Source organism: Drosophila grimshawi, unplaced genomic scaffold, assembly GCF_018153295.1.
Source record: "Drosophila grimshawi isolate 15287-2541.00 unplaced genomic scaffold, ASM1815329v1 contig_1367, whole genome shotgun sequence".
NCBI classification, from domain to species: domain Eukaryota; kingdom Metazoa; phylum Arthropoda; class Insecta; order Diptera; family Drosophilidae; genus Drosophila; species Drosophila grimshawi.
This window is the reverse complement of record NW_025062889.1, coordinates 6,433,617-6,459,043: the sequence shown is the minus strand read 5'-3', so window position 1 is coordinate 6,459,043 and position 25,427 is coordinate 6,433,617. Positions and strand designations below refer to the sequence as shown.

At 46.7% G+C, this 25,427-nt stretch overlaps 3 protein-coding genes across 4 annotated transcripts in view; 2 read left to right on the top strand and 1 right to left on the bottom strand.

The window, feature by feature from the left end:
• Positions 1 to 1,307: 1,307 nt before the first annotated feature.
• On the top strand, positions 1,308 to 5,072 carry LOC6561289 (protein deadpan). Its single transcript, XM_001985888.2, has 3 exons — positions 1,308 to 1,845; positions 2,144 to 2,239; positions 3,780 to 5,072. The coding sequence occupies exons 1-3, from the start codon at positions 1,720 to 1,722 to the stop codon at positions 4,926 to 4,928; spliced, it is 1,371 nt and encodes a 456-aa protein (XP_001985924.1). The 5' UTR covers positions 1,308 to 1,719; the 3' UTR covers positions 4,929 to 5,072.
• A 919-nt stretch (positions 5,073 to 5,991) lies between these two features.
• Positions 5,992 to 6,378, top strand: LOC6559041. The gene has a single exon (XM_001985887.2). It carries the CDS (start codon positions 6,010 to 6,012, stop codon positions 6,376 to 6,378), a length of 369 nt encoding a protein of 122 aa, XP_001985923.1. The 5' UTR covers positions 5,992 to 6,009.
• Positions 6,379 to 8,370: 1,992 nt separating this feature from the next.
• The window catches only part of LOC6559056 (low-density lipoprotein receptor-related protein 1), a 55,063-nt gene continuing 38,006 nt past the window's right edge, over positions 8,371 to 25,427 (bottom strand). The window contains exons 3-21 of one of the 2 annotated variants that reach the window (XM_001985886.2): positions 25,096 to 25,221; positions 24,910 to 25,032; positions 24,588 to 24,836; positions 24,250 to 24,513; positions 23,781 to 24,157; positions 22,547 to 23,289; positions 21,105 to 22,184; positions 19,283 to 21,041; positions 18,928 to 19,223; positions 18,500 to 18,855; positions 18,165 to 18,430; positions 15,351 to 18,099; positions 13,252 to 15,289; positions 12,787 to 13,173; positions 11,914 to 12,727; positions 11,290 to 11,854; positions 9,866 to 11,192; positions 9,675 to 9,801; positions 8,371 to 9,614 (exon numbers count right to left, since the gene is read on the bottom strand). In XM_001985886.2, the coding sequence (XP_001985922.2) occupies positions 9,462 to 9,614; positions 9,675 to 9,801; positions 9,866 to 11,192; positions 11,290 to 11,854; positions 11,914 to 12,727; positions 12,787 to 13,173; positions 13,252 to 15,289; positions 15,351 to 18,099; positions 18,165 to 18,430; positions 18,500 to 18,855; positions 18,928 to 19,223; positions 19,283 to 21,041; positions 21,105 to 22,184; positions 22,547 to 23,289; positions 23,781 to 24,157; positions 24,250 to 24,513; positions 24,588 to 24,836; positions 24,910 to 25,032; positions 25,096 to 25,221 (13,799 nt within the window). In that variant the 3' untranslated portion in view covers positions 8,371 to 9,461. Of the gene's footprint in view, positions 9,802 to 9,865; positions 11,193 to 11,289; positions 11,855 to 11,913; positions 12,728 to 12,786; positions 13,174 to 13,251; positions 15,290 to 15,350; positions 18,100 to 18,164; positions 18,431 to 18,499; positions 18,856 to 18,927; positions 19,224 to 19,282; positions 21,042 to 21,104; positions 22,185 to 22,546; positions 23,290 to 23,780; positions 24,158 to 24,249; positions 24,514 to 24,587; positions 24,837 to 24,909; positions 25,033 to 25,095; positions 25,222 to 25,427 lie in introns of both variants that reach the window. The other variant, XM_032735185.1, reaches the window with a different exon arrangement.

Sequence of the window (25,427 nt, the reverse complement as noted above, 5' to 3'; positions counted from 1 at the left end):
TTCGGCTCCGACAAGCCGACGAAGTGATCCACATTCGCAACTGCGATTCCGAATCCAACTGCCGCCCATCTGTGTGATGTGTGATGAGTTTGTGCTTCTCTCTCCTCTCTGCTTCTCTCTTCTCTGCTCTGCTCTACTCTTCTCTCGTTTTTTATTTTTTGTTATTGAGCTTTGTCGTGGGAACTAAGTTTGCCAAATTTGGCCAGCTATTAAGTGCAAAGGTAGAAAATAATTTAAATAACTTATTAGTGCAACGAAACGGGGCAGATCAGCATTTACAGCATGGGGTTAACCACAAAATAATAAATAGATTTATACATTTGCATATATGTAAGTAATTTAGTGATCATAGGCAAAACTGCGACGCTTATTCAATTTACAAAAATTATCGTACCCCGGTTTTATGAAGGGATTTACGCTCAAAAACAGAACAAAAATTGACTGGCTGAGTGAGGCTGAGTGCAATGTGGTCCGCAGTTGATTTGCACAACCAGAGTTGCCGAGGCGGCGCAATAGTTTTATGAGTGCTTTAAATCTGGCTAACCGAACTCTATGGCAGCTGTCAGCTGGCGCATGTCCTACAGCCCGGTTTATTGACAATTTTTGCATTGTCGATCTTAAATCCTGGCAATATTGTAAAGTAATAAATTTCTTCAGCCCTACAGTTTTTGGGGTGTGTTGCATGCGCTTATCATGAAAACTGCCAAGCCAGGTAAGCTTCAACTAATGATTGACCCCTGGACCAAACTGAAAATCGCAGCCCCTAAGATAAGCCAATGTCTTCAGAGGGGGTTTGTGAAGACAGCTGCCTTATCTGCCTGCCCGACCTGGCCTGGCCGCCTGCCTTTGGCGCAAGACAACCCCGAGAACAATTTTTAATGAATTGCGCCCAACGACATTGGCATTGATTAAGGGGTGGCTCAGCGTGTTTGGCTGAATTTATCTATCTCATGTGTATAAGGAAATATATTGCGATTTCTTATAAATATTTATGAATGTTTTAAATAAATCAATAACTGTTGATAATAATAGAATGTTTGTAATATTTAAAATTGCAACCACCCATTTAAGCTTTTCATATCAACTTTGTATTGTTGAGTGTGGAAATTTGAGTGCATTTGACAACTCTGTTGAGTCTAGTCGCTCACTCACTCAACACTTGAGTGCTTTGAGTGTGAGTTGAGCGTTGGTTGCCTGCTCTGGAATTTGTTGTCGGCGTCTGCATAACCACCCCAAATGCGCTGCTGAGCGTACGATCTGCTCGCTCTCACGATGGCTACCTGCGCCAGCGCCTGCGTCTGCGTCGTCGTCGTCGCTGCTCAGGTAAGCGCGTCGACTCGTGGGACTCGTTTTGCCTTCGTCGCGTATCGTTTTTAGTCAACGCGCTCGCCGCAACGAGGATCAGTATCCTTTTAGCGTTCCGTGTGCGCGGTTGTCTGCCGCTCGTCCTGAAACGCAGTCGTCTACCCACAATCAAATCGCAAAACTCTCCCAAATGCACTAAAACTCGAAAACGCGTAACAATTTGTTAAGTTTTATCTGTTCGGACATTTGCAAAATCAAAGTACGTGCAATACTTATTTGTTGACACTTCAATTCGTACTTCAACCAAAGCATTTGTGTTGTGAAATTCTGTTGTGTTGTGTGTTAAAAAGCATCTAATTTGGCCTTCTATTGGATTACACATTTCGGATTACATACAAATTAAATTATACCAAAATGGATTACAAACACGATCTAAACTCGGATGATGATTTCGACTGCTCCAATGGTTATAGCGATAGCTATGGCAGCAATGGACGCATGTCCAACCCAAATGGTCTATCCAAGGCGGAACTAAGAAAGGTGAGCTTTAAGCCGCTAGTCAATGATAAGGCTAAGATATGGAAAGTGTTGAGAGGTTTGCAAAAAAAAGTCATCTTACTCAAAATTTATCGAGAATTTTGCTGAGCTGATTTGAATCAGTTATATTTTATGATCAGCAAAAAATATGATATAACTTTTAAAAACTGCTTTCAAATAAGAAATTGTCATTAAATCTTGTTCATTTTAATGCTGCATATCTAATTATTATGGAGATAAATATTTAAAAAATTGAGGCAAAGAAAACAATGTAAACAATTTTTGTAATTTTGTTTTACAGACTAACAAACCTATAATGGAGAAACGTCGTCGAGCCCGTATAAATCACTGTTTAAATGAGCTCAAATCGCTTATCCTGGAAGCGATGAAGAAAGACGTAAGTATCCTTTAAAAAAAAAACAATAAAAAGAAGCAATCAGACAGAAAAAAAGGGAGAGCCAGCCCCCAAAAGCCAAAGCAGTGATTTAGAAACTAGGTTCGCGATAGGCTCACTTTCCTTATAAATGGTGTCATAAAACACATAAATTTGAGAAACTCGAAAATGTTCAAGTGTCTGGCGTCGGCGAAAGTACAAAAGGATATACAAGACTCCTACGAGAGACGGACAGACATGAAGACGGACAAACAGACACAAAAAAAAAACAACAAAAATCGAGTCAACAGTTTAATTGAGTATTAAATTTTATTGATGATCATTACAAGAGAGCGCCGACAATGACGACGACGATGTCGATGGCGATGGCGAGTCGGTCAGACAGACCAAAAGTGTTAACAAGTCGAGAAATTACGCAGAAATCTCAGACAGCAAACAGAGACAGCCAAACCTGTTTCCACAGGAGCCACCAGCGAATCCTGCTGTGAGAAACACACAAAAAAAAAAACAGAAAACAGACATAAAAAAATGATGAGCTAGAAGAGCGAAGCGAAAACGCCGACGCCGACGCTGATGCCGATGCCGATGCCAAGTCCGACGCCAGTGTAGCAGAATTCTGAAGGCAACGACCAAAAATCAAATAAGAAAGACATTGAAGAAAAAGCAAAAGTAAACAAAAGATGCAGACATGACAAGAAGACAAGCAGCAGCAGAAGAAGCGGGCGGGGCACCGAACCGGGCGACCTGCGTGGGAAACTTTTGCAAAATATGCAGCCCAGCCAGCAGTAAGCAGCGGCAGCGGCAGCAGCAGAAGAAGTGCCAAGTCTTTCTCTCCCTCTCTCTCTCTTTCAGTCTTCACACTCTATATGTATCTGGCTGGTCAGTGGGATACAGAGAGCAGGTGAGCGAGAGAGAGAGAGAGGAGCTTAGTGGTCGGCTCCGCTTTTGGGGCGTGTGAGATTCACTGAAGTGGACTGTAGAACAGAAACAAAGAGGTAGATTACAAATAGTTGGACATCTGAAGCAAGAAACGTGCTCGAGCCTCTGCATCATTCACTTTTTATGCCCTATAGCTGCACGGCTTGCAATCGGGCATTTAGGTTGTGGGTGGTGTTGTTGGGAAACTCACCAATTTGTGGTTGCTTAGAAAGATATTTCTAATTTCAATTCAATTAGCCCAATTATGGAACACTTCAAAATAGAATAGAATTTACAAATTTCGATTAATCACTGTATGCTCGTTAGCAGTGCACGCCATTTACAGGGTATTTGGGCGTCTTTGCACGTTTGTGGCTGCTCGCTTACGTGTTCCACTTGTTCCCATGCATTGGACTTGTTGTAGGGCCCTGTGCCTGAGAGGGTCGCTGCGAGGCTGAGCTCGGTCCGCTGGCCAGTGCACGAAAACAATTAGCCGGGCGGCTTCTGCTTTAGTTGTTATCCACTTTTAGCAGCCTGGCCAAAAGCGACACCCAACAACAACAAGAACAAGAACTTAAACTCCCAGCTCATCATTATCTGTTTTGTGTTCTTCAACCGTTTTTAGCCAGCGCGACATACCAAACTGGAGAAGGCCGACATACTCGAGATGACGGTGAAGCATTTGCAGTCGGTGCAGCGCCAGCAGCTCAATATGGCCATCCAGACGGATCCTGGTGTGGTGCACAAGTTCAAGACGGGGTTCGTCGAGTGCGCCGAGGAAGTCAATCGCTATGTCAGCCAAATGGATGGCATTGAGCCAGGAGTGCGTCAACGTCTCAGCGCCCATTTGAACAACTGTGCAAACAGTCTCGAGCAAATTGGATCGATGAGCAACTTCAACAATGGATATCGTGGTCAGCTGCCAGCCACAATGTTTCCAGGCACTGCAGCACCTTTGTTCCCCTCACTGCCGCAGGACCTTAACAACAACACCAACAACAACAACAACAGCGGTAGCCGGGAGGGCATCACTGCAGCAGCTCCAGCCATCCAAATGGGTGGTCTCCAGCTGATACCATCCCGCCTGCCCTCTGGCGAATTTGCGCTAATAATGCCCAACACAGCAACAGCCACAACTACAACAGCAGCAACAGTGGCAGGAGCAGCAGCAGCTCCGGCGCCATTTGTCTGGCCAGGAACGGCAGCGAGTGCCGCCTTGGCGAACATTGCGAATCCCACACATTTAAGTGATTATGCGCAAAGTTTCCGGCTGAGTGCATTCAACAAGCCGACAGCTCCAGCAGCTGGCACAGCGGTCGCAGTGAGCACCAAGACGACAACCAGCAGTCCGCCACTGAGTCCCATTTCCTCCATCTCCAGCCAGAGCCAGGGCGATGAATCTCGCGCCGCCTCGCCAACTAATGTTCAGGCCGAGCTTGCGCTGGCCAAGCAGCACAGCTTCGCTGGAGTGTTTTCCACGCCACCACCGACATCGGCGGAGACATCGTTCAACACGAGCGGCTCCCTGAACCTGAGTAGTGGCAGTCATGATAGCAGCGCCGGTTCCCTGGTCGCCCATCACCTGCAACAGCAGCAAGTGAGCTCCACCAGCGGCAAGGAGAGCCGGCGTCAGAAGCGGGATCGTGAGAAGGAGCAGCTGCAACAAGATCAGGCCGATTCTAGCGATTGTTCGTTATCGGACGAACAACCCTCGTCTAAGAAATTCCTGGCCGCTGCCATCGAGAAGAACAGCTCCGCCTGGCGGCCCTGGTGAGGAAAAGCCAGCAACCTTGCAACCAGCAGCAGCAGCATAAAATATCCTCTTTAATATATTTTATTTATGTTAAGTTTTTCTCCATTTCCTAAATTTGTTAATTTATTTTCACTGCAATTTATAAAAACAAAACAATGCTTTAGTTCATTAAGTTTATTTCTCATGTTTTCCGCTTTCTTCAATTTTAAGTTCAGCTGTGATTATTTATGCGTGTGTATATTTTTTGTATAATTTTTTTGTATAATTTGTAATCATTTTTAAGCTATTATTATTATTATTATGACTATGATTATTATGTATTTTAGTACCATTCTTCAAAAATATTTAAAGTTCTTTATTACACTAGTATTATTATTCAGAATACACGAGTTTTTAACTAAGTTATGTAGATTATAGATTCAAGTTTTTCATGTTTTAAACTAAGGTTCTTTCGTAGAGGTTATTAATATTAAAATGAAAATATGAAGTTGACGCCAACTGAACAATGAGTGAAAAAATAATAAATATAATGCTTTCAAAACAAGCAACAAATTTAATTGCATTTTTTTGAAAACGGGAAAACTACACAGACAGAAAAACTGTGCTCTATAAAATGATTTAAATGAACGGTTGGCAATTTACTAATCGGACTGAGAATAGATTCCAAATATTCCGACTTTATTCAAGTACATTAAAGTAGTATTTTGATTACAAACTGCCTGATTTTTCTCTCTGAGTACGAATTATTTTTAGAGTCAATTAATTGCATTGACCCACCAGAGCTTGAACCCACCGAACGGAAGCTGAGACTTGCATAAATTTGCGCTGATAGCATAATCTATTTGGCGGAAGTTACCTTGTATGCTATATAGTCAGCGATTCACTGAATTGATAACCCGCAATTACTATTTAAAGAGCCGAGTTTTGACTTTTGCCGACATCATTTTACACACAGTTCGCACGAAAGTTATTGCAACAGAGCACGCAGTGATCTTCAGCTGAACAAGCTGAATAGGCGTGTCCCGATAAAGTTTTAAGCGAAAGTAATCCTTTAAAAAGTCCTGCCATGCAAGTGAAATTAGTTTTTTCTCAGCTCTTGCTGATGTCCTTGCTGATATCCTTCTCGCCGCTGATCGTTGCCAATGAATATCGCGAATCACCGAAGCTCACAGGATCGGCACAGCTGCTGCAGAATCCAGAGGATAATATACTCAACTCCTTGGATGTGGCACTGGATACGATCAGCAACATCTATATGCAAGCTCTGCTCTCGGGCACTCATACACCTGAGATGGAGATATCATTTCGTGCTCTTGAAATAGAGCTCTACGAACTACTGGATCGTCTCTATAAGCAGCATCGCCTCAAGGACTATATGAAGTACGAGCCGGAAGTGACGCGACAAATGATTATCTATGGTATGCTGAAGGAGCTCTTTGGGTATACACAGCATGTGGAGAAACCAAAGTAAAAGTGCTTGAATAAATTTTGATTTCAATAAATTGATTTACATCCTTTTTCCTTTCGATCAATTTAACTCACTTCCGTAATAACTTCCGCCAAGAATGGGACCCCATGTCCTGCGACTGCCTTGCGTGTGGCTGTCGAGCGACACAAACATCAAACTTGGCGACGCCCTCTCAACTCTCAACTCTCCGCTCAGCTTCTTTCGCCCTTCGTCCTTCGTCCATCGTCTCTGAACGAAGACGAACTCCGCGAACTTCCCACACTCAATCATATCGACACATTGGTTACCCGATCTGCTGTGAGAAAGAACTAAATTATCATAATTTTCATTTCCCTTTAGCGCTATTATCCTTTTGCAGTCTCCAAATACCGTTGCACTTGTTTCGTTGTGTTCCCACACACACACACACACACACACTGGCAAACACACACATCCTCGACGATCTTTTATCTGTGCTCGCCTCGCTGTTTGCTTTGTGGTTGCCTGTTTGCGTTGCACTTGTTCTGTGGATCCTTTTTCTTTGTCTCTGTTTGCTGTGATTTGATGCTGGGCCTCCTCGAATTGTGTGTCGGCATCTTGGGATTCTCTCAGTGTGTGTGTGTGTGTGTGTGTGTGTGTGTGTATGTTGTGTTTGTCTATTTGTGTGTGTATGTGAAATTCCTGTGCACTTCGTTACGGTTTATCACTTTTGTTTTTACTTTTGATTTCGTTTTCCTCGGTGTGCCTCGGTGGGAATGGGAATCTTTTTGTGCTGGCATTGAGATTCATTTGGTCTAATTAATAGCCCAAAATACTAGTTGCATCAATTGTGGCCTCCAAGTGGGCCGGCCCAGCTGAACAAATGCTCAGTTTCAAATGATAATAGTGTTCCCAATTGTGAGCAAACTTTGCAGAATTTCAGGTTTCCATTGCGCAATGAGAAAAGCGCACTTAAATTTTCTAAACTACTAAAAAACTAATTTCAAATTCGCATATCCTTTTGCATTTGTCAGTAATACACTCTTGCCATTTTAATAGCCATTAACTTGTTACCAATTTTCATTTTCCCACAGTTAAGTTTCGGCTTAAACCCAGAAATCTCGTTTGTATTATAATAGAGATATCCTCGCAAATAAACAAACAAAGTCATGCAGTGTTTAACAGGAATTCTCCCACACACAAACACACAGATTTAAAATATACCGAATGCGATCCTTTCTGCCACAGCAAAGGATGAAATGCATGCCACCGACTACCTGTGGCAAGCAAAAATTCAAATCGCTTGCATTTTCACACGACCCAATGGCTGCTGCCTGTGAATGGGCCCTGATAGCCGTGTTGCACGGATCCTGTGGCCAACAAGTGCATCTCAAAATGCATATAGGATCTCCTATCAATAACCCACAGTAAATATGCGTGAGACAGCGGCAAGAACGCAGTTTTGCGTAATAACCGGCACGAAATCAGTTGAAAGATAATCAGAAAATGTTCCCAGGCACCACGAACTGGGCTCCATGGGGTTAATAGGGTCCTTTAGGGATACGCCTCACAAATTTGTAAACGGAAGTGCCCACGTGTCGTGCACTTGAGCCGCAGTGAGAAATTGGGGAAATGAAAAAATTGAATTTTGAGTGCATACAAATTGTTCTATGACGCATATCCTTTTTGTGGCACGAAATAGGAAACAAATTACTTTCGATTTTCCAAGACTCATTTCCCCTTTTCAAGCAGACGCCTCACCAAAAAAAAAAGGTTAAAAAGGTCGAGCAAAGAAAATTGAAAGTTACTTCCGCTGCATGTCGAGATTTTTTCAAAGGTAACCAAACGCCATATGGCAAAATTTGTGGGGATGACGTAATAAAAATATAGAAAATGTTAACAAAATCATTGTGTTTATGAAAACATAGTAATAGGCAAAAGAACTCGTTTGAATCATTAGTAACGAATCATGGTAGTTTCTGAAAATGGTTCAAATTTTTAGTTTTAGTTTTTGTATTTTTTTTTATTTATTTTTACAATTGCTTTCGAATTTATTTTGTGCACGTATATTGTTAAATATACTTAATACGTTTAACTAACGTATTGCACATTGCTTTACATTCATACATCATTTAATTGTGTATAGTTGTTAAGTTTTTACATTGTAAATGTTAAAATTTGGCTTTCGTCTGAGCATTATCATTTTTTACAGGAAATCAGTTTTCGTTCGATTGCTCTTAAAAGGGACAAACTAAGTGTTTATTTATATATATTTAGATATATGTATATATCTGAATACACATATGTTTTGAATGTACTTAACTGTATTATATGCAAATTTGTTCGTTATATCATTTTTTGTCGTTTTTCTTTTCTGTTTCGGTTTGTTGTGCGTTATAATTTGTGTATGCTTAGTAAATTATTTTTCAACGATTTTTGGTCAATTGAAAAACACGAGTTTGCTAATTGTATGTTTTTGTTTTTGTTTTATATATATATTAATATTTTTCACTAATCGGCAAAATGTTTAGTGCATATTTGAAATGTTAACTAGGCTGCCATTTGGGCGTTCAATTTATAAAATATTTACAAAAATTGTTTTTGTGTTTGCGTGATATTTAACTAAGTCTACGAACTACAAAATTTACAAATGCGTTTTGTTGTTGTTTTATAAAATTAAATCATTATGTAAGGAAGGCAAATTTTTGTAAACTTTGCGACAATAATAAAAGGCGCTTAAACGAATAATATGACAAGAAGTGTTTACAAGTTAGAGTATAAGGACATCATTCTTAAGGACATTACGCATGAAGCAAGGAGGTGCCCCAGTTGCAAATTAGGTTCAGCGCTCTTTGGATGGGCACACACTCCTCGACTACCATTCTCCCTCCCATTTCCCACTATTACCCCACAAAAAAAAAAATAAACAATTAGGGAAACAAAATGTATAAAAAACGTTTACAAAATTCGTAATATGGCTACGCTATCAGTCCATTGTTCGTGTTGAAGTCGGTTTGGATTTGGATTTAAATGTGATGCTTGATAACGTGTGTGCGTGTGTGTGTTTAGTGTACAATCTGTGAGTGCGCTTAGCACAGCTCGCGATCCTGGCTAACACGACTTAATCATCAGAGTATGTCCGGCGTATGCGTCTCGTCATGCGTATGCTGTAGCAATCCCTTCCTCTCATCCGGCGCCGTGCTGTGCGCTATTTCCGCACTCGCCGGCTCCGCAATCGCATCCGCATACATCGATTCATATACGGGATTTGCAAAGTTGCCCTGCAAGAATGCAAAATGTTGGCTTAGTTGCTGCACATTTAATAGTGAGATTTTCAGTACCTTATCATCCTCATGTGCGAAGGGCGGCGCCTCATCGACATCGCCTCGGTACATTGGATTGGTTAGCATGATCTCCACATTGTCCGTGAGACGAGCATGTGTAAATGGTTGCGCAATGCGATGTTTTCTGCATGAAAATGTTAGTTTAGTTTATTTCCAACAAGCTGTGAAAGTAAACTTTGCAAACTTACTTGAGCAAATAAACTGCACCGCCAAAGAGTGCCACTAGCAATGTGGCTATTGCTAAGACCACGGCCAGCACCGAGACCCAACTGGCTGAATCCATCTGATCCTGTTCGCCATTCAAGGCGACAGCGCTCTCAGCGAGACAGGGCACCACTCGCTTGTTGTCGCACAAGCACTCATTGATGGAGCTGCCCGTTCGACAGACGCTACACTCACCGACACAATGCGGTGGCAACTCACAATAATCGCCCTGCCACTCGCCAATGCAGGTGCAATGGGGCAGGGAATACACATTGAGGTGGCAGACGCCACCATTGGCACAATAGCGCACACAGGGATTATTATCGCCCACCGGCAGAGTACAAAACTCGCCGTTCCACTGATCTGTGCAGTTGCACATGGCAACGCCCTTGATTACGTGGCAGGTGCCCGAGTTCTGGCAAATGATGCCCGTGCAGGGATTGCGCGACGGCAGCTGAGAGACATCACAGAAGCGTGGTGGATTCGAGGTTTTGCACAGATCCGATTCGCAGCGATCGCCAATGTAGCGGGTTGGACAGGTGCAGGTCAAGCGATGTCCACGATCCGTGCAGGTGCCGCCATTCTGGCAAAAATCGCGACAGGAATTGGCTTCACAGTGCTCTCCGTAGTAGCCGCTGGGGCACTTGCACTGGCGTTGTCCCTTGGCGCCGATGCTGCATGTGCCGCCGTTTTTGCAGAAATCAGCGCATTCGTTGATCTCGCAACGCTTGCCCGTATATCCATCGGGGCACTCGCATTGTGGTGCGCCTGTGATTGTCTCGCGGCAAATGCCGCCATTCTCACAGGTCAGATTCAGGCAGTGTTCGCATTGATCACCCACATACATGTCCGGGCAACTGCACTTCATGCCCTCCGTGTCGGAGACGAGACACGCGCCGCCATTATGGCAACGGCTCTGGCAATCCGACACCGAAGTCTCGCAACGTGCTCCCGACCAGTTGGGCGGACATGTGCACTTAAGTGGCGGTGGATCCTGCAGACCAGGCAACTGTGGCGCCACCGTACACAATCCATAGTTGAGGCAGTAGCCAGAGCAGCGATAGTGCTCGCACAGCTCACCTTCAAACTGCGGCTGACAAATGCATTTGGGCACATGATTCACCAGCTGGCACGTGCCAAGATTACAGAGCAACGGACAATAGTTTGGTATGTCGGAGTGCGCCTTGCAAATGCCCTCGCTCATCACATAGTCGTTGGGGCACTTGCAACTGTAACCGTTGGCTGATTCCGTTGAGAGTATGCAAAGAGCACGCGATGCTTTGCAGGGATCCTTACCGCAAGGATTGCTTACTGAAAGAGACAAAATGAAAGACAGAAACAAATTTAAATATAATACTAATATTTATCTTAATCGAATCAGTTTTGACAAAAGAAATTTGCTACTCACTGTTGCGATTCTGCTTCATTGGATGCAGAATGCCAATGTCCGAGGATCGGTAGCCCTTTAGCAAATAGGTGCCGTTATCATTGCCAAACTTGTTCATCTTAATGATGCTCTGATCGTACAACTTGATGTACAGATAGTCCTCAAACACATCAATCTTTTGCGGCTTCTCGCGATTGCCGAAGCGTCGCACCACATTGCGATCCTTGCCATTCAGGCGGCACGTCTCAATTGTGCCCTTGCGATAATCTGCCCAATAAAGGCGACCCGTTGGATAGTCTATGGAGAGACTAATTGGCCAGCCGACATCCCGCTCGACAAGGCTCTTCTTGTTGCTGCCATCCAGCGAGGCAACCAATATGCCATTCTCTAGAGTCGACCAGATCATCACACGCGACTCAGGCTCCAGCACAATATCCGTGGGATTCATGCCGGTGGATACCAGTGAGATGTACTTCTTGCCCTCAATATCAGTGGCAATGATTTGATTGTGACGTGAATCAATAATGTAAACCATTTGGGTAATCCAATCCACAGCCAACGACTTAGGATCGTCCAGATCGGGAATCTAAACAGATAACATATTTATTAAGTTGAAAGCTTGCGGAAAACAACTGCGACACTCACATTGAAAGCAGTCAGTTCCTTAAGATCACGACGAACACGTACGCCACTGCCCTCCACATGGGGCGTGGCAATTTTCATAGTGTGCACTTTGCCGTGATGCGAATCGATCCAGAAGAGCAGCGTATCCTTTGGCCTGATGAGTATGTCAAAGACATCAATCTTTAAGCTATCAGTTTGGAAGAAACCGACAACAGTGGTGCCCTCCTGCTTGGCGGGCAATATAAAACGGAACTCCTGCTCCGAGGCCAACAGCAATATCTGATCCGGCCCCGATGCCAGACACGTCGCATTCCTCGCCGCGCCCTTCTCATAACCAGTCGTGCACTTGCAGTTGTAGTGCCCCGCCTTCTTCTCAATGCAAATCTGTGAGCAAGTGCCAAAACCACAAACCGGCGGCTGGCAATTCATCTCATCGGAGCCATCAATGCAATTGTACTGCCCGTCACAGCGGAAGCTCTTCGAGATGCAATCATCGTTCTCGCACTGGAACTGATCGTGCCGACACTTGGGCAATGCGGCGCACACTTGATCCGACTCATCCTCGTTCTTGCCACAATCGTTGACACCGTCGCAAAGCGCCGATTTGCGTATGCAGAGCAGATTCGCACACTTGAAGGCGTTGTAGTGACAATGCGCATGGGCACAGGTGGCATAGCTCTCGTCACTGCCATCCAGACAATCATCCCAGCCATCGCATTTCCAGCGCGACATTATGCACTTGCCATTGCCGCAGGTGAAGTGATCCGGCGGACACGTACAGTTAACCTCATCAGAGCCATCGGGACAGTCATCATCGCCATCACATTGATATTGTCTGAAAGAGTTTAACGATAATTTCGAAATTCAATCTTGTACTAGATATAAAACACTTACTTGTTGATGCATGTGTTAAATGCAGCGCATTTGAACTGATTGGGCTTGCAGGTGATGTTGCAGTTGATCTCGTCGCTGCTATCATCGCAATGGATCTCACCATCGCAGCGGAAATCGTGTTTGATGCACTTGCCGGTGCCGCAACGGAACTCGCTCTCAGAGCAGTTGCGCATCTGGCAGTTGAGCTCATCGCTGCCATCGCCGCAATCATTCTCGTAATCACAGCGCCAGCGTCCTGGAATGCATTTGGAATTGTTGCACTTGAAGTAAGTGGGATCACAGGTGGCCTTCGAGGTGTGACAACTGGGCGGCTCATCTTCGCCATTGGGGCAATCCTCCTCGTCGTCGCAGCGCCATGTCAGTGGTATGCAACGACCCGAGTTGCATCTGTGAATGAATGAAGCATGTTTACCATAATCTCAGCAGAAGAGAGAGAGAGCGAGAGAGAGTATTTGAGGAACTCACTGAAAATCGTTGGGTCCACACGAGACATGCTCGCAATTGGCCTCATCGGATTTGTCGGGGCAATCAGTGTCGCCATCGCACACCCAGACATAGGGCATGCACCGATTGTTGCCACACTGGAATTGATCCTTTTTGCAAACGAGTGGCGTACAGCCAGCCTCATCTTCGCCAGCGGGACAATCCTTGACGCCATCGCATCGCTTGACGCTGTCCACACAAAATGCCGAACTATTTGCGGATGCTTCGCACTTCATTTGGTTCTCAAAACAGGTGAACTTATCACAGTTGAGCTCATCCGTGCTGTCGCCGCACTGATTGAGGCCATCACAAATGTTTGAGGGATGAACGCACTTCTTGTTGCCGCACTGATACTGACCCGGCTCGCAGTTGAAGGGCGGGCAAGACTCCGGCTCATCGCTGCCGTCCCCGCAATCGTCCTGCGTATCACAGCGCCAATAGAACGGTATACATTTGTACGTGTTCACACACTCAAAATGCGCCGCCGTGCAATTGGCCCGACACGTTCGGCCATCGTCAGCGAGCACAAAATTGTTGGGACAAGCGCACTTATAGTAGGGCGCCTCGGGCGACAGCAAACACAGTGTGGAACAGTTGGCCGCCAAGCAGGGATTGCCGCTCAATGGCTGCTGCTGGCGATACGGATGATAGACACGCAAATCCATGGGTCTATGTATGGTCGTGATCAGTGTGGAACAGTTCTGGCCATCGTATTTGTTGCAGTACTCAATGGACTTTGTCTCCCAGTCGGACCAATAGATCCGATCCTCCCACACGGCAATGGCAAAGATGTGATGCAGATTCAAATTGGGATTAATGCTTCGCGCCAGCAATAGACGTGTATTTTTGCCATCCAAATCACTGACCGATATTGTGTCCTCTCTGGCATCGCCCCAGAATATCTGTTGCGTCTCAAAGCTAATGGTCAACGCATTTGGCCAGCCCAGATTCTCGCGTATTATCATGCGCGGCTGGGAGCCATCCATGCCGGCTTTGCCAATGTGAGGATTGTCGCCCCAATCGGACCAATAGATGTGCCGCTGGTACGGATCCAAGGCAATGCCACGCGGCTCACGCAGATGTTCATTGATGAGCACACGCCGATACTTGCCATCCAGCTGCGAAACCTCAATGGTATCCAGCCCCTTGTCGCACCAGTACAAATTCTTTGCCACCCAATCCACGGCGAGGCCATCCGGATTCTTAAGCATGGCCTGATGCAGCGTTTGGGTTTTGTTCTCCGCCGGGCAATGGCGTTTTATGGTGCCCACAGTGCTGGTCACGTCCGACCAATACAGACACTGGCTATCCCAGTCGAAATCCAAGGCGACCGCATTCGATAGGGAGTGAATGAGTATGGAGCCGTTGCCGGTGTGATTCACCTGACGAATGTAGTAGCGATTGGAGAAGATGAGCTTCATGGTCACATTGCTTGTTGCTTTGCAGGTGTGGTGATCACGCAACTCATAGCCCTTGGCGCACAGACACTTGTACGAGCCGTAGGTATTGACGCAGATCTGCGAGCACGGCTGGTGTTCATCGCACTCATCAATATCTGTGCAGAGACGCAAGCTGTTGGCCAAGAGCCTATAGCCGGGCCGACATAGGCACTTGTAGCCCACTACCTTGTCCTCGCACTCGTGCTCGCATATATCCGGTATGAGGCACTCATTCACATTGCAGTGCTCCTCATCCGAGTAATCGCCGCAATCGTTGCGCCTGTCGCACAACAAATCCGCACTGATGCACGCCCCATTCTTGCAGCGAAAATCATCGGCACCATTGCAGGCACGGGTGTGAGCACAGAGCGAGGCCAACTCATCGGAGCCATCACCGCAGTCCGGCTTGCCATCGCAGGTTTGGTTTTTGAAGATGCACAGGCCATCCTGGCACTGATGCATAAGGACACCACCTGGACAGGCGTGCAGCGGATAGACGGGCTCACAGCCCTCGTACTCGTCATCGCCGCTGGGACAATCCTCGTCGCCATCGCACACATAATGCGAATCGATGCACAGACCTGTAATAGATGAGTTATGTTTTAAGTATAAATATAGCCAACATTTAACTGAAAAACTTACCACTAGAGCAGAGGAAAGCGGGTGGCTGGCAATCGGGTATGTGGGCAATGCCGCCACAGTGTGGTCCCTCATCCTCGGAGCCCTGATCCCCGTTGCTGGGGCAGTCCAGTTCGCCGTCGCACACCCACTTCTGTGGTATGCAGCGTCCGGAACTCTTGCACTGAAACAGATGAGCGCGGCACGGACGATTTGGGCACTGCGGGCCCTCGTCTGTGCCATCATCACAATCGCTTTTACCGTCACACTGCCAGCTGCTGGGAATGCAGCCGTTGTCGCATCTAAACTGATTAACCTGGCAACTGGAACGGCAGTTCAACTCATCGCTGCCATTATCGCCGACATCGTCCATGCAATCGTTCTCGCCATCACAGCGCCAAGTACCAGCAATGCAGTGTCCATTCGAGCAACGGAACTGATCCAATTCGCAGGTGGCGCGTGTTAAATTGCCGCAACCAATCTCATCGGTGCCATCGGGACAATCCGGTTCGCCATCGCATCGAAACGAGGGCATAATACACAGGCTGCTATTCGCACAGTGCTCGAACAGAGCGTCGCCCTGCTCACAGGTCCTTTGAGTGCAGTTCTTCTCGTCGCTGAAGTCGCGACAGTCACGCATATTGTCGCAAACGTAGCTGCGCGAGATGCACTCCCCGCTGCCGCAACGGAATTGCTGCGGCTGGCACTTGCAGAGCAGGGGCGTCTCATCGCTACCATCTCCACACTGCTGGACACCGTCACAGGTCTGGTCCTGCGCAATGCAACGATGGTTTTGGCACATGAAATAGTTATCGGGACACTGCCGGATCACACAATAATTGCGTAGCTCATCGGAGCCATCCAAGCAATGCGTCACATTGTCGCATGTCAGCTCCAAGGGTATACACTCGCCCGAATGGCAATTGTACTGAGACTTGCCACAACTCGTATTTACGGGCGCAATGCAGCGCCGTCCGTCGGGCGCCAGGACACCCTGGGTGCAATGACAACTGGCCAAACCGTTCTTGCTCAAGATGCACACATCCTCGCAGAGACCATTCAATATTTTACACTGATTCGCATCGCAATTGATGCTGCTGTTCTGCACCGCTATAATGCCCATTGGTCGAGCCACATGCTCGCGCAGGAACAGCACATCGGTGCCTGTGTATTTATTCGCACGGACCACAGCGTGCAGCACCCAATCCGTCCAGAACAATAGATCACCATACACGGCCATGGCAAAGGCATGTTTAGGCGTTGTGTGAGCGAGCACCACGCGATTAGTGCCATCATAATTGGCACGCTCAATCTTATCGAGACGTGCATCAGCCCAGTACAATTGTTGCTGTTCCAGGTCCAAAGTCAAGGCATTTGGCATTTTAATGTCGGTGCGTATAATGCGCTCCACGCCGTAGCCAGTGAGATAGGCACGCTGTATGCTTGGCGACTGCTCGTTCCAGTTCGTCCAGTAGATCATGCCCAGGCATGGCTCCACTGAAATACCGCGCGGTTTATCCTTGCTCTGCAGCGACAGCACATTCCGCACATGCGGCAAATTCTGTTCGGCCTGCGGCGATAGATGCAACATCTCCAGACTGCGTATCGCTGCATCATTGTTTGAGGTCCAGAAGAGTTGCTCGTTGACCATATCAAAGGCTATTCCCTCAACGCGTCCCTGCTGCGTGACGAGCACACGCTGATCGCTGCCATTGAAGTGCACCTGATTGATGGTGCTCAGCTGCACATCCGAGTAGTAAACCAACTGTGCCTCATAGTTATAACTGATGGCAATCACATTGCGCATTAGCGTCGCATTCGATATTAGCTGGACGGGCCAGTTCTTGTTGGCGTGCTCCGTCATGTGAATGCTCTCGATGTTGCTGCGATAGCTGAACAGCAGGAAATTCTCATAAGGTTCACAGCTAAATCCATCGGCGGCGAGGCGACTGTGCGAACAGGCGCAAATGGCAGTGGTCCCATTGAACAGACACAATTGCTCACATCCTGCATTATTCTGGGCACACGGATTGCTACCGTGCTGCACGCGCTTGGAGTAAATCTTCAAATCTCTGATGGGATCCTGTTCCGTTTTTAGTATGAGTTGCGATTGCGAGAGATTGGTCAGCGGTGCTACCCGAATGGAACCCTCACTGTACTTGTTCTCCGCCCAGTAGAGATAATCGCCCAGTTTGGCCAGCGTCACAGGCTTGCTGTGCGTATCATTTAAGAGCTGCTCCCGCAAGTTGCCATCATAATCGACTTTCATTAGTGCGTCGGGATATGTTTCACACCAGTAGACCTTGGTGGCATCCATGTCAACAATCAGACTATTCACCGCCCAACTGGCACTCGTTTGATTGACCAGCACAAATGGTTGACTGCCATCCAGGCCGGTGCGTCCAATGTGCTGCTGGGCGACATAGAAAAGCAGTCCCTGCAAGGGATCCACAGCCAATGCAGTCGGTTTCTCCACATTCGAGACAACGACATATCGATGACTGCCATCCAAACGAGCTACTTCAATGATATTGCGCTTCGTATCGCTCCAGTAAATGTTGCCTGCGATCCAATCAATAGCAATGCCGCCGAGCCAATCATGTTGCTTATGGCCAGCCAAATTGATGGCCTCCAATATGGTATCACGATGGCTACCATCACGTCGCACGCGCGAAATGGTGCCCAATTCATTATCGCCCCAGTAAAGCATATCCGTGGCAGCATGATATTCAATGAAGCTTGCCGAGCTGATGCGGGAAATGGGAACAAGAGCCTACGAAAATAGTTGAGGATGTATTAATAAATGTTATTTCAGAATTTAGCAAACACATTTCATACCGGTTTGGGTGGCTCAAACGGTTCACTGGGGTCAATCATTTCCACGCCCAGCATAACATCAATCGAATAGAATATAAACTCAGCGCGTGGTATGCAACGTGTCGGATTATGCGGTTCCACATCATAGCCCAAGGCGCAGCGACAAACGTGCTCCGTGGGCGATATGGATAGGCAAAGATGCTCACAGCCTCCACGCATAGGTCCAGCGCAAGTGTTCGTTCCAGTTTGGGCATCCGCATAGAACATTTTCATGCTCTGAATACTCTCTGAATAGGCGAAATTAAAAATTAATTAACAAATTAAAATATACAAATGGAAACCTCTACTCTACATACTTGTGTTAACTCGCAGGAATGACATATTCAGGCACTGCTCCTTCTCGCAATGCATGATGACGCTCTGGATATTTTCTGGAAAATATATGCTACCATTGTACACAGTTAGCGAGTTGATCGATGTAATTTGGCTGGCCACCAACACCCGATGCGTTTCATTTTTGGGTATATCATAATAGGCGATGCCCGAGTTATCATAGGAATAATACAAGCGCTGCGAGTCAAAGTCCATGGTCAAACTTTGCATGCTGTCGTTGTGCGTGTGTATAACAAAACGTTCCGATCCATCAAGATTCGATTGCTCCAGCTGCCACAGCGATGAATCGTGTGTAGAATGTATCCAATACATTTTGCCACTGTAAATTGAATACCAGATAAGCAAATAAGAATTGTGAACTGCATGTGCCATGTTATTCAAAGCTATTTACTTGGCTGGATCCAAGGCGATGCTGTCTACCATATTCAAATTTTCGTGAATGTGCGTTGTGAATTCACCCTGCAGAGTGCTTGCGAGAATGGTGCAGACGATTTGGCCCGAGGAGAAATACATGTGCCTGGCTATCCAATCGATGGCAAAGCCATAAGGCTTCTCAATGTTCGTATTGATAATCGGCTCAATCAGACCACTAGATATGCCCGCACGGGAGATCTCATTCTGTTGTATATCGGACCAATAGATGTAGCTGTCCTCCACTAGAAAATCAATGCGTTGCGGAGCCACCAACTAAGGAAGAGAGATGTTAATCATTGAATCACCCAGCTAGGATTCTAATTACTACTCACCCTAGGTGATTGTCGAATGGTGGGTATGGTATGATGATTGGGCTGATGCAGATCAATGCCGCGTATTTCCTCACCCATGACAAAGAGCAGGACCTGCTCGTTGGGCACACAGCTACGCTCATCCGCCGGATCCAAGCGCATAACGTGGGGACACTCGCACTTAAAGGTGCCTCTGCCACTCAATAGACATAGATGAGAGCAGCCGCCGTTGTTATCTCCGCACGGATTGCGATCCCAGGGCTGGCGACTCGAGTGCAGCACCTGTATGCCAAACGGTTGGGTCTGTGTGCGTTGCAGCACCTGAATGTCGCTGCCATTCCACTTGTTGGCACGTATCACGGACGTTGTTCGCCAGTCTGTCCAGTAAACATAGTTCTCAAAAACGGAAATGGCAAACGGATGCGAGAGCATCTCCATGTTACGCAGCACCACATGATGCTCAGATCCATCGTATTTCGTACTACTTATCGAATCCGACTTGGCATCCACCCAATAGACACGCTTCTGCGTATAATCTAAAGTGAGGCCATTGGGCCAACCAGCGCTCAGCTGCCAATTGGTGGAGATCAGGCGTCTACCCTCACCGGACATGCTGCAGCGTTCGATTCGCGGTGAATTATCATCCCAGTCGGTCCAGAAGAGCAAACCCTCGCGTGGATCCAAGGCAATGGCACGTGGACTCTCCATGTTGCCAGCAATTAAAGTTCTTCTAAAACTGCCATTCAGTTGAGCCACCTCAATTTGATCCAGATTTGAGTCGATCCAATAGAGATTTTTGCCTATCCAGTCAACAGCCAAGCCCTCAGTGGTGGACAGACCCGAGTGCACTACGGCCTCCACATTCCTCAGACTTTCGCCAACCAAATGGCCACGATAGATTTTATCATCGATGACATCGGTCCAGTAAATCTCCACGCTCGACTCGTTGCTGTACAGAAAGTCCAGAGCAATAATATTACGCAGCGAGCTATAGAAACTGCTAGCGCCGAGAGTTTTCAGATTAATGCCACGAATATCCTGTCGATTGGTAAATATCACGTATGGCTCATCGGGCGCAGTGCTCTTGCATGTAAACTTGTCATATGACAGATCATAGCCCTCGAGGCACTGGCAGGCGTAGCTCTTGCCATTGTTCTCACAGACCTGGGCACACGTGTCCCAGTGCTCGCAGGCGTGCTGCATGCTGCAACGCTTGCCATTTGGCTGCAAATACAAATGTGGGGGACACGAGCAGATGTAACCCTCGGGCGTGTTGTGACAATTATGAGAACATTCGTGTCCCTGATCGCATAGCTTGTCCGCGCACAGGAAACCCTCATCGGTTGTATCCTCACAGTCGTTGTGGCCATCACAGAGCTGACTAACCGTAATGCACTTGTTACTGAAGCCACACAAGCGATCTGGCTCCTCACAGATAACCGTCTCGTTCATATCAAACTTGGTTGGATTCAGTTTTGTGCAGTTCACCTCATCCGTCTTATCGAAACAATGATTGATGCCGTCGCAACGCAGAAACTCTGGTATACACTCGAAGGGATCAGCGCAGGCAAATTCAAAGGGCGCACACTCGCCCAGTTCCTTCCAGCCGGTAAGCGGTTTGTTGTCACTCTTCGTCTCATTGCAGTTGGCCTCATCGCTGAAGTCTTCGCAGTCGTTGACCCCGTCACAAATGTACATATCCCCATAGCAGCCAATGGGGCGACAGTAGCGCTCTCCATGACCGCATTCGTGCTCGCAGGCAAACTCATCCGCATTATTGCTGAGAACATAGAGAGGACAGGGTGAGCATAAGTGGGTTATTTATAAAGCACATAAGTATTACCCGCAATTATCGAGACCATCGCAGATATCGGAAAACTGTCGACAACGTCCATTGCCGCAGTCAAATTCCGGACATTTGCTGCCAAAAAAAACATCCGAAGACTCATCGGAACCATCGTCAGGACCACAATCGACGACGCCATCATTGACCCAAGTGAGTTGAATGCAGCGTCCGCTCTTCTCGCAGGTGAACTCATTGCTATTACACGTATTATGCTCACAGTTCATCTGATCCGATCCATCGGAGCAGTAAGCAATGGAGCTGCACAGCAGAGCACGCTGATAGCAGCGTCCGTTGCACACAAAGTGCAGCTTCTTGTCGCACGTTTGTGGATTGCATGGACCCTGGGCATCGTTGCTCTCATCGCTGCCATCGTCACAATCCTCGAAGCCATCGCACAGATCCTTGCCATCGATGCACTGCTGCGTGCTACGACACTGATGTCCTGACGTACAATTGGAACGCACAGGAGCTGCGACTGTTGATGGCGTCAGCTGCGGTATGCAATGGGTGCCAGTGCCATTGAGAGTATATCCATCCGGGCAGCGACAGATGGCGCCCTTTGGCGTATTCAGGCACATGCCAGGACACTTGGATAGCGCACAGGAGCTAGGTGTTTGTGGCAACGGTTGCGTTGCAACATCAAAAATGCGCAAATCGACAGCGTTACCGCTCGGCTGCAGATGCACCGTCGAACTAAAGGTGCTTGTCATATTGGCGTGATGCACATGAAACCGCCAAATGGTCGAATTGATATTATCCGCCCAGTAAACAATGCCATTGTGCTGCACAATGGCAAACGGATGAAACTGTTCCGACTTGAAGAGCAGCTCTCGTCCTGTGCCGTCCAACTTCATGCGTTCGATGGTGCCCAGCTTGAAATCGCACCAATAGATGCGTTTGGTGCGTCTATCCACGTCCAGGCTGCGCGGCCAACGCATGCTCATTCCATCGGTTGACTTGGCCAGCAGCTCCTTGTGTGTGCCATCCATCCAGGCGCTATATATGCCAGCCTCGCAGGACTGCGACGACCATTGCGACCAGTATAGAAGTCCTGTGCCCGGATCGAGCTCCAGTGACCTAAAAGAATCAATTATATGAGTATTATTATATTAATATAAATAAATAATTATTCAATATATAAATACAAATCTGAAATGAGTCACATTTTAGTTGATTTATTTTATTTTTTTGATAAAGCTTCATTTTGATTTACTGAACTCGTAAAAAAAGAATCAAAAACCAGCTTAAAATGGCTAGTTTGATTAAAAAAATGTTAAATGAATTTATGTCAATTAATGAATGGACGAGAAACAAGCAAAACTTCATGCATTCATATTAATAATTTGTTATTTTTGAAGTTTTAACAAAAGAGTTGTTACACTAACGTTAAAGAGAATTAAAACACATTTTAACGCTTTTTTTTTATCGAGTCAACTTACATGGGATTGCAATCGATGTTAAATGTGAGCACTTTGCTCATGTTGCGTAAGGGGGCGACATGCAGTTTCTGATACTCCGACCAATATAAATGTTCGTTGACCCAGTCGTAGGCCATGGCACGCACCTTGTGCCAGCCCGTGGACAGTGTACGCGATACGCTGCCATTGAGCGACTGGCTCTTGATGGCGTAGACGGGCTCATCGGTGGAGAGTGAGACATCTGGATCGGGTAGCACATACAAAATGGATTTGCCACGCACATTTACATCGATAGCCTTTGGGGCGGTCACATTGTAAATGGGCACCATCACATCGGGCTCCTCGCCAAGCTGTTGTAGCTGCTGCACCTGCTCGGTGCCCAGTGGCACGCCCGTGATGCGAACCAAACGCTTGTCGCTGTACACGAGAAATTTATCGTGAGCGGAGAGCAAACAGGTCGTCTGGTTATGCAATTTATAGCCGGCTGTACAGAGGCACTTGGCGCTGGCAAATCCGCGTGTCCATAGCGGTACACAAATCTGGTTGCAATTCCCATTGTTCTCCCGGCACGGATGTGCCACCTCCGGCTGCTTCTGGCGATGGAAAATGCGAAAATGTGCGCCACGTGTTACATTCGCCAGCAGCACGCGCGCCTTTAGCGTAAATTTGTCCAGGCCAACGATGGCACGGTCTGTCCATGCAGCCAAATAAATTGTATTCTCGAACACCTCCACCGCTTGGATGGTCTTCAAAGGAAATGGTGACTGCAAACAACGGAAATTGCGTTTAACACACAACAATAGCAAACAACAATGATAGGGTTTTATTTTTCATCGATAAGCGGCGTTTTTTTTTTTTTTGCACTTTTGTTTTAAAAACTGTTTCCGGTTTTCTGGGTCATCAAGATTCTTGAATTTAAGCGAACATATATTGAATATTTCGAGTAAACCACAACAGCATTCATATCAAATCTGGCAACCAAACAAATTTAATACCTTCGCAAATAAAAAATATTTGAGAACTGGGCTAAGCTCTTTCTGACATACATTTGTGATAACTTTTACGTATACCAAAATTGAATAGCTGAAGAATTGAAGAATTTACTTTATCACTTTTGCAGTTAGCAAATACATATTTATGCCATCGTACACCAATCCATAAATTATACCCCATAGCTGCCTTAACTTGCTCAACTCTAGAACAAAATGAAAAATCACAACGCCAACCAAAGATATCAGAGCTGGGGAGTACTCACATCTGGTGACTTTTTCAATGCCCAGCGCTGCTGTCCATCATAGTTCACCCTCTCAATGACATCCTTGTATACATCAATCCAATAGACATGCTCGCTGGCCAAATCCAATGTAACGCCACTCAGATGATAAACCTGTGTGCTGACGAGTGTTGTGCGATTGCTGCCATCCAGCAGGGCACGCGACAGGCTGGGCGACCAGTCCGTATAAAAGAGATAGCCCTTGGTTGAATCGAGCACCAACGACGATGGCTGCTCCACCTGCTGCAGTATGAGGCGGCAATAGGTGACCGCATTGGTGCACAGAAAGACCATGCCGTCGTCCTCGTTCAGGAAATACCAATTGCCCGATATCCAGTCCAAACGTAGCTCGACAAAAACTGCAAGCAAGACAACAGCAAAATCAGCAAACAAATGCACAAAATTATGGCCACAGGACACAGGACAGAGGACACCGGGCACAGTAACTCACTTTGGTGAGGCGAGTTAAATGCGGAGACGGGTAGCGTCCAATTAACGCTGGCGTCATCAATGCGCTGGCAATGCATAACCAGATCGATCATCTTCTGCAACATGCAGAGCGTTCGGTTACGATGCCACACCTCATAGGCCAAAACGAATTGCACTGGCTGTGTGGACAGTATTTGCCCAGCTCCTGCAGCGTCAACGGCTGTGCTGATGCGTCGAATTGTGTCCATTGATAGCGTGGAGAGAGTTGCTGGCTCTGAGGGTGGCACTGTAAAAAATAATCGATTGCTCAGTAGTATATTAGACAAGGCCAGTATTCAGCCATATTAGCTATGTGCTCACCATTAATGCCCAGGCAACGTTTGCCCTGCTTTGTGTAACCCGAGATGCAGGCGCATTCATAGGAACCAGGCGTATTTTTACACTGCTGGTCACAAATGCCAGGCACAGTGCACTCATCGTAGTCCACGCAACGCGTTGAGTTCGTAGACTCGGCCACCTGACCGGCGGGGCAGTAGCAACGTGCCCCTTGCGGCGTCAATTTGCAATTGTAGCTACAGTTGAGCGCAGCGCAGGCGACATTTTGTTTATCTGCAATTTGTAAATAAGGATATTGGGTAGTAACATTCATTTATTTATGCAATGGAAATGGTTGTCTACATACCACAATGCAGCTCATCGTTATCACAATCCCAGTGGCCGTCGCAGAAACGCGAAAGCTCGAGGCAGGCGCCATTGTGGCATTCGGCTTCAAAGGCGCTACATTTGCGCGCAACGCCATCGGGACCTGCCCAGAAGGGAATGGGATGGTTGAGTGGGTTTAGTGCATAATAATTTTTGGGCTACTTACAGTTGGTCTCATCCGATACGTCGCCCTTGCCGCAATCGTATTCCCCATCGCATAGCCAATAGCCTGGTATGCATTTCTGGCTCTGTCCACAGCGAAATTGTCCCGCGATGCACTTGGGCGACTTGACTGCAAAGGGAGCACAAACAGAAACCACAATAACAATAACGTAAATGAAGATTTATGAACGGTTTGTTTGCGGTTGTCATTGCGTTTACGTTGTGGGTGGCGTGGGTGGTTGTGTGTGGTGGTTTACTATTGGGTTGTTTACGCCATTGTACAAATCACAGCATTATTTTGCGAAAACTCACAAATAAGTAAACTACCCAGTTTGG